At 34.4% G+C, this 9,422-nt stretch overlaps 2 protein-coding genes across 2 annotated transcripts; one reads left to right on the top strand and one right to left on the bottom strand.

The window, feature by feature from the left end:
* Positions 1-2,785: 2,785 nt before the first annotated feature.
* Positions 2,786-4,316, top strand: LOC127136790 (uncharacterized). The gene is made up of 2 exons (XM_051063310.1): positions 2,786-2,956; positions 4,038-4,316. Exons 1-2 carry the CDS (start codon positions 2,786-2,788, stop codon positions 4,314-4,316), a joined length of 450 nt encoding a protein of 149 aa, XP_050919267.1.
* A 1,642-nt stretch (positions 4,317-5,958) lies between these two features.
* LOC127074697 (uncharacterized) lies at positions 5,959-8,536 on the bottom strand. The gene has a single exon (XM_051016039.1). It carries the CDS (start codon positions 8,179-8,181, stop codon positions 6,163-6,165), a length of 2,019 nt encoding a protein of 672 aa, XP_050871996.1. The 5' UTR covers positions 8,182-8,536; the 3' UTR covers positions 5,959-6,162.
* Between the last annotated feature and the right edge of the window lie 886 nt (positions 8,537-9,422).

The raw sequence follows: 9,422 nt of genomic DNA, 5'->3' as shown, positions 1-9,422 counted from the left end.
AACACACACTCGATTATATGCACATGCTATTAGGTGACCCATTTCAGGGAAGCACATTCATTTTGTATCTGGAGTCGGTCTGCTAAGGCAAGGAACAAGTGACTCATAAACGTTGTTGAAGTTTGCTTTATTTCTGTACAACCGTGTGTATGATTCTTTATGCGTCTTCAACTCTTTGATAAGTTGATGAAAGACAAGTGTATGATTATCTTCTCCTTTACCGAGTAAAACCGAAACGGATCCATAACCAAAATTATCATCCCCCTCAACATTGACGATCCGCTCGATATATTTGTGCATAAAAATCGGCATCTCGTCGATGAATGGAATCTTTGGTGGAGGCGGGAGCGGAGGTGGTTTTCTAATCCGAGCTCCTTTGACAATACTTTTTTGAGATTTTGGAGTTGGTGAATCGGGAAATATGAAGGAAACATGTTGAAAAACTTTATGGAATCAGGATGAGTCCAAAATATATCTCTAACAATAACTTCATCCTCGCACATTCGGTACCTAGACACGTAACTGTTATCATCCAACAGTTTCAAGAATTGTTGCATCTCAGTTCTATCCCCCATAAGCGCTTTGTTAGTTAAGTACCGAATATTATACACTTTCTTGATATTTGATATATTTTCGTGTCGTTTCCGTTTCAATGTTGCAAGTATATTTTTCGGTTGAACCAGATTCAAGGTCATGTCAGTAACACATTCCTTCTCTTCTGGCATGAGCCGATACACACTAGGGTAACCAGCTAATTTTTCACACAAATCATGGTTATGCAAATAACATATCACATTAAATATCCAGTTTTTGTTTGCCAACATGTAACCTCGTACCTTGAATGGACACTCACATTTTCTAGATCCAGTGTCGCTCTTTAAAAATTCCGGAGAGGAGTTCTATATTTCTCGTTTCTTTCGCACGTCATTATCATAAAAGCGTATCTTCTATCCGAACCATTATCGGGTCTTCCTATAACCACACCAAATACAAGTTCAGAGGCATCCATAAGAATTCATTGAAGCATTTGATCACGAGATTCAACCTCTTGCTTGTTTTTAAATTGGTTGTCAATATCTAACATCTTCACGACAACACCTTGGACATCCAGAGAAATAACTTATTTTAGGAAAACATCGGGTGCACCATATCTAATGAAAATAATTACAACATAACAACATGTAAGTGACATTGTTGAAAACAGAACCGAAAACTGAACACAAACTAGTTCCAGAGATGCATCTCTGGACAAGTTCATACATGTTCCGGAAATACATTTTTGGACACGACACTCTTTTTTTCAGCAAAAAAACTTGATTAATGTGAGCAATGCAGAAGGAAATAAAAGATCTTTACCTGATTCTATCTTCTTTTGCTCCCTATGATGTGATGAACCAAAAGAATAGAGATTTAGAGTGAAAAAATGGATTAAGAATATAGAGGGTTTTTTGGTGAAGGGTTTGGTTGAAAATCAACTATGACAACAATGGTTGTGTGATCATGCAGCTGCTTTTTTTATCAGATAATTCCGGAGATGCATCTCCAAAAATATCTGACATGCAAAGGTGACAGAAAATTTCAAAATCCCGTCCATAATTCTGGAGATGCGTCTCTAGAATTTCTACTAAACTGATAAATAAATAAGATATTTTTTAAAATGTTACGGATATGCATCTCCGGAATAAAAATAACTCAATTTATAGGATACCTCTCAAAATGTCATTTATTGAATACGTAAGAGGTACGTTTGAAGATGCATCTCCGAAAATATGAGTCATTTTTGAAAATTTATGTGTTGCGGTAGATACATATAGGGTGCGTCAAGAAATAGTGACAACTAAATCCTAAGTCACACACTATTTTTCTAGCTAGCTGCAGCCGTCGTTCTATTACCTTCTCTTATTTCAAGATTCTTTGTTTGTTTTCGTATGAATAATAATAATATTACCTTGAGTAGTATATAAATTTTTTAACGTTTTTCATGAAATTATTCATATATATATATATATATATATATATATATATATATATATATATATATATATATATATATATATATATATATATATATATATATATATATATATATAAAATCACTTCATTGTTCAATACTGTAGTGTACTAGAATGATATGTCATTGTTAAATAATGTAAGGATTAATAAAACATATTATATATTCAATGTGGGTCTGTAAGTACTACTTTTCATGATATTAAACTCATTCAATTCAATAAAGATAATTGAGCCTTTTATTGTTCGATACTGTAACAACAATATTTAAACTAAGCCTTTTACTATAATGCTTTTATATTGTGTAGCTATAGGTCAATAAACCACAACACAACCTAAAAACAATTTACAAATATAATGGTACATAAAATTTGAATTGTTTTTGTTGTTGCGATTACATAGGTAAATAGCAAGTGAAAGTGTCACAGAAAGCAACACACAACTTGATTCTTATGCAATAAGTTAATTGATTGCTTCTCCTACAAATGTCATTATTTCAACACAAGAAGAACAACAAGAACCTCAAGCTCGAACACCAACACAAATAGGAACAACTGAAGGTACAATTTCAGAAGATACACAATACTAAGAGAAAATCTAGTAGACCCCTTTTAATTCTTGGTTATACTTCACAAGGGACAATGATAAGGATACATTTATATTTTGTACCAAAGTTTATGCATGCAATATTTCTAATAATAGAACTACTAACTTAAACAAACATCTTTTGAAATGTCCTAAAAATTCAAATAGGAAAACTGATAAGAGACAAAAAATGATTTTTCTTGGGAAAAATAATGAAGATGACCCTAATAGCACTGCTAGTTTTAAACTTGTCGAATTTAGTCAAGAATTGGGACGATTAGCCCTTGCAAAGATGATAATTATGGACGAGCTTGCTTTTAAATATGTTGAAAATGAAGGATTTAGGTATTTTGTTAGTCTGGTTTGTCCTAGATTTAAAGTTCCTACTTGTGTCACTATTGCTAAAGATTCCATGCTTTTCTATAATGATAAGAAAGAAAAGTTGATGAGCATATTGTCTGCAAATAAATAAATAATTTCTCTTATCACTGATTGTTGGACATCGGTATAAAATTTGAATTATATTTGTGTAACTGATCATTACATTGATAAAGGTTGGAAGTTGATGAATAAGAAAATATTGTGTTTTAATGAGATTTTATATCACAATGGGAAAAAATGATAAGAACTTAGAGGCATGCTTGAAAGAATGGGGAATTAAAAGAGTTTGTTGTGTAACTGTTGATAATGCAAGTGCTAATAATGTTGCACTCACATATCTAATTAGAGGAATGAGTGATTAGAATGGGCATACTTTGTTAAAAGGAGTACATGCATATGAGGTGCATGACACGCATTTTAAACTTGATTGTTAGTGATGGGTTGAAAGCAATTGATGAATCAATTAGCAAGGTAAGGACAACTTGTAAGTTTGTTAAGTCATCTCCAGCTAGATTAGTTTCAAGGTAAGGGCAACTTGTAAGTTTGTTAAGTCATCTCCAGCTAGATTAGTTTCTTTTAGACAGGATGCACATGAGTGTAACGTAAAATAGTAAGACAATGATAGCACTTGATGTGACAGCAAGGTAGAACTCCACATATTTGATTTTATAAGTTGTTGTCAAATATGAAAAGGCATTTAACCGACTTTGATATCAAGAGAGTTCATTTAGTTTGTTTATTGTTGGTGAAAGAGCGGATGTTCCTATGAATATTGATTAGGAACGTACTCGTGCTTTTGTGAAATTTTTTAAGGTCTTTTATGATGCAGCTCTTTCATTTTCGGGTTCATTATATGATACTATTAATACTTTTTTCAAAAATTTGTGCGAAATTGCGAAGTCATTACATAAATGGTAAAATAGTGAGGATGATATATTAAGATTGATGACTACAAATATGCAACTGAAGTTTAATAGTATTGGGATAGTTGTGGTTGTTGTCTTAGATCCTCGTTATAAATATGATTACATAGAGTTTTATTTTAATAAGATGTATGGTAGGGCAAAGGAAAAATATATGCTAAAAACATTGAAAGACGTGTCCAAAAATTATTTGAGTATCCAGTTCCTATTGTGTCTAGTAGTGCATCCTCAAGCTATTCTATACAAGCTAACACAAGTCAATGTGTTGCTGAAGATGACGATGATATTGATTGGGATGATGTTTTTAGTTTGAAAATGAAGCAAAAGCAGGTTGATGTAAAAAAGAGTGAGTTAGAGAGGTATGTTGGGGCTGAAAATGAAGATTGCAAGGATCCTTCATTTGATATTTTGGGTTGATGAAAAGGAAAATCTATGAAATATTATGTTCTTTCTCGCATGGCTAGAGATATATTAGTTATACCAGTGTCTATTGTTTTCTCTGAGTCAGTTTTTAGTACGTGTGGTCGAGTACTTGACCAATCATTGTCAATTGTCAATTTTTGATGGTGAACTAATGAACTTGGTTGTATTTTAGATCTGATACGATGGTGAACTTATTTTGATTGTATTAATCATTATCAAGTGCCAACTTTTGAATGTGATGGTCAAAATATTTTGGTTGTAAGAGTCACTTCCAAATGTCAACTTTAATATGTGATGAAGAATTTATTTTGGTTTGAAAAAATAATAGCAAAAAATACATCGAAAAAAATGAGCGGAAAATAAACATATGAATATAATATTTGGAGAAAAAAAAGTGTTGTAAACCGATCAATCAATCCGATTCGTTTGGTTCGGTTTCAATTTTGAAAAACACTAAAAATCAAACCAAACTAAATCGATGGAGGTATTTATGGTTCGGATGTTTTTTTATCAAAAATCGATCCAAATCGAACGATTACACCTCAAATACCACGTCATCAGAACTTAACATTTTTTTTTTGCCAGAAATTGACCGAATGAGTCAAATAGAATAACAAAAATGAAATTAAGGGACTAAATTGTAATATTTTTCAATTAAGGACTTAAAACGGAACATTAAATTAAATTAAGTTAAAGAACTAAAATATATGATCACAAATTTTATAAATTAATTAAGTATGAGAAAATTAATTGAATTTCAAATTAATTACTCATCACATGAAACGATATTATAGTAAAATTTAACTTGGACATTTATATATTTACAAAAAATTGTTTGATGACAAGTTGTCCTAGAAAATAGAAAAGAAGTGTATCACTTTATAACTTCTCAATGAATACTCTCATTTAGAACTCTATTGTAAGCTTGATCTCTTTCCCTTTATGAATGTACTACTTCAATTTTCAGTTTTTCCTGCCTTAAAAGATACCTAACGTTGTCACTCTCTTAGCCTTGGTCCTATATCTCTTGGAACATCTCTGATACAGGAAACTTGGCAGATCCCTTAAAGATAAGATCTAGAGCTTATTGTTTTTTATCACTGGTGTGTGTTGATGTGGAGTTTAAAGTTGCTTAAGCATAAATCTCAGAGCTTGTAGAGGCAATCATCATAACTTGGCTGCTTTCTCCGTTTTAAAATGACAGTTAGTTTAAGATTTTTGTACATAGATTAAGGAAATATAATTAGAAAATTAATCATTATTTTTACAGAGTAATAATTAAAAGTCACAGTTAAAAAAATAGTCATCATGAGAAAATATTAAATATCAAAGTAATTTTTATCACTATTAAAATAAAGTTTAATTTTATTGCTTAAAAACTGTTTAAATACTATGGGGTAGTTTGATCCCACAAAATGATAAGTTCAACAATCATTGAAGGAGATACTCTTTAAAAATGATTGTAACTTCTATGGACCTAATACTTTTATGTATATGATAGCAATATTCCTTTAACTTATGTAACAAATAATGCAACTTTGGTTTGCTAGAAAGAATTCAATTATACCAAATGGTTTCTTCACTGTGAAAATCCAATCTAACAAACATCCTATGCAGTCATATTTTACAAGTTGGATAAAATAAACAAATGTTAAAATAGTTACATTGAAACCATTGTTAATATAGCTAGAACAAATGATCTTCTTCATAGTTGAAAATGAAACTGAACAATTGAAGAAGGCAATGGATTGTATATACACTCTTCACAAGAACAATATACCAGATACAAATCATTCAAAAACCTCACACACCAACAACAACAATAAGAACTAATCTCATCCTATTGATGTAACTTTTGGAACCCTCTTGAACCTCTAGACTGGTAAAGCTCAAGCCTACTCTTGGACTCTTGCAACAACATGGCGACGGTTTCATCTTGAGTCACGTTAAGTTGCTTGGATGCCCACTCAAGAACTCCAAGAACCTCAACCCGAGCAAGTTCTTCGCTGTCTGGCACGTGCAATGCGATATAGGATAGCAGAACCAAGGCTGAATATTGAACCGGCTGCTCCCCAAGATACACAAGCTGAACCAAGTGTTTTGCACCACCAGAGCTTATAATTGCCTTAGAGTGATCAAGGTGGAGGTAGTTGTCAATGCAGGCAAATTTCGTGAGTGAGTCTGCAGCTTCTTTGGATACTTCAGCCTCTCTTTCGTCGAGAAGTCGAACCAACGGCCCGATTATCCTTGTCTCGGTTGCCCTGAATGTCCTAGCCAAACTTCCAATTGCCTTAATACAAGGAATCAGAAGTCTCTTATCTTCTTTGTCGATAATATCGATCACTTGATCAACAACTGCTTTACAGGCAGGAGAATTCGGCTTAAATGCCATTCTTCTCAATTCAGGATCTTTCTCAGCCACTGCAGTAATCTCTTTCAATGCCAAGGCAGAATGGTACTTCACTTCTTCAGGTCCTTTTTCAAGTAGAATAGCAAAGCATAACAAAGCCCTTGATTCTGTTATGCTACGACAAATCCCCGAGTTATCCTTTGCTAGAACCATAAGAGCTTTCGCAGCCATTGCTTTCATCTCAGCCTTACTCTCAGCATCCTCAAGTTCCCTTCCCTTCATGCTAATTCCAGAATAAGAATAGCTTTGTTTCATATTACCACCGTTCCCGCTCCCATTTGAATGACTAGCCACCTGAGAATGAGAGTTCAGACTCGCTTCATTCCCTACACTAGTTTGTTGATTCTTGTTGTTATTCGCATTTGCAGCATGCATTGCAATAGTACTTGCTACCACTTTATGCATCTGATTTGTAGACCTATCCCCTAAAGGATGCTGCATCCGAATCTTCACCTCATCTTCGGTCTCTTTTTTCACATCAATAGAACCAGAGTTATCACCATTATTACTATTACTATTACCACTAGCCAACACAAGAGCATGAATCGAATTCGGCTTATTACTAACAATTGCATATTTACTATGCTCCTGAACAGTTTCAAATGCAATATGACTAACAAGTAACCTAACAATATTATGCTGAGCAAAAACATCTTGACATTTAGGATTCTTAGAAACAAGTTCAGAAACAGCCCAAGCTACAACAGCTTGAACTTTCATAGGACCTTCTTTAAGAATCTTGGCGAAAACCGAACAAACACCGGCATGAATCATAACATCAACGCTTTCAGCGTCTCGGCCCAAAAGCCCAATAGCTTTAGCAGCATTTTCTTGCCCTTCCTTTTTACCTTCTTTAATAAGTTTCAACAAAGGACCAACACCACCTTCTTCAATTATCAATTTCCCGTTCCGATCGTTATCGCGAACAAGCGAAACCAAAGAAGCAGCAGCATCAGATCGATCATCAATAGAGTCATTATGAAGAATCGCAATCTGTTCCCAAATTAGACCTAGAATCGGTTCATTAGAAGCGATAGGTGGAAGACCTAGACACTCGTATCCACCTTCCTCCGTCGGAGCGGAGACACGGAGGAGCCAGGAGACATCGCCGATTGAATTTTCGAGATGAGAAGACATTTTGCGGAAAGCGGCGGAAGGTACTATGCTGAAAACACGCTTCATGAGACCGTTGACTTTGCATTTGAGGACTAAGGCGAGTGCTTTTTCGAGGACTTGTTCGGTGTCGCCGATGATGCGACGGGTTGGTCGTTCGTATAAATCGGAGCTTGATCTTGCGGCTTGTCGGAGAAGTGAAGCGAGTTTTTCTGTTTTAGATTTGAGTTCTAAGCATTCTTGTTTGAAGGATGCGCTTCCTTCTTCGGCTGCTTTGCTTACTTGGTCAGCTAGTTGGATCGGTTTTGCTAAAAGCTGTTTTACTAAATCGGCCATTATGGTGTTGGATGTTGGTGGTGTTAAAAGTGGGGTTGGATCTGAAATATAGGTGTGTAGTGTTTGGAATTAGTTGTTGTAGATGGAAAACGGCAAGGTGGTTAGAAGATTACAAGGGTGTGTTGTGAAGTGGGAATTGTTGGAGGAATTGTAGTGGTCAAGTGGTGTGTGGGTTTAGGTTTGAAGATGGAGTTTGTGTTGTAGTGAGTTGTTGTTGTTGTTGTGGGTGGGAGTGATTGGGAAGCATTATTTCAGAGAATTCAGACAGGGAAAGCTAGGAGAGTTGAGTTGAGTCGAGTCAAGTGGTTGAAGGGATTTGGAAAGACCATTATGACTCGGTAGTCTCTCAAAATTGGAATATAAATAAATTCATGGTGCTAACTTTTAATAAAATTCTGTCAAAAATAACTTTTTATTAAATATATAAACATTTTTATACTTAATAGTTATAAATATGTAAACTTTTTAGTTATAAATTGGAATATACTCCATCTTTTCTTCTATTGTTGGCTTGTTTTTCAGGTTTGGGAACAGATTTACAAGTGGTTCGATATGTCGTTTCAATTCGAATGGAACCCCTCGGATACTAATTACAGTAATTTTAGTTTTATGATCAAAGGTAGAGTATAAAAGAACATATGTTTGTTGGTGTGACTTGCGGTTTATTTGGTTGTTTGGTTGAGCAAAATGAGATTGTATTTCAAGGAACGGTCGTTCGTGTAGTTAATGTGGTTAATAGGGCCAAAGTCCTGACTTGGAATTGGTTTGCTGCTAGAACCAAAGGTGCGGAGGCTTACTGTTGGGTTGACTGGTGTATAAATCTAGTGTATGAATCAGTTGATTTTCCTTGTATTAATTCTCACGTGTATGGATGAGTACCCTTTTGTACTCCTTCTCTTGATATAAATTTTGCTTATCAGAAAAACAAAACCTTAGTTAAGGATTCGTGATTTCATATTCCAGCATATTTTTCATAGTTAGATTTAATCGGATCTTACGGAGACGGTTTTAACGGTTCATACTATATAAAGCTCAACATGCATCATTTTATATACTCCCTTATTCACAGAGACATGTTACTTTCTCACTTATTCATTGACTTTGGCGTTAGAGTGCTAACCTTGTAGATCCACATCCGCTTCGGCGTGCCGAAAGCTCACTCCACTGCACCAGAACTCCATTGAATTCAATCTCTTCTTATTTCTAGTTCCATTTAAAAGAGTGACAACATTTATGAGAAT

This window comes from Lathyrus oleraceus, chromosome 4 (genome assembly GCF_024323335.1).
Source record: "Lathyrus oleraceus cultivar Zhongwan6 chromosome 4, CAAS_Psat_ZW6_1.0, whole genome shotgun sequence".
Classification (NCBI taxonomy): domain Eukaryota; kingdom Viridiplantae; phylum Streptophyta; class Magnoliopsida; order Fabales; family Fabaceae; genus Lathyrus; species Lathyrus oleraceus.
Note: the sequence above shows the minus strand (reverse complement) of the source record. Positions and strands in the feature narration are given on the sequence as shown.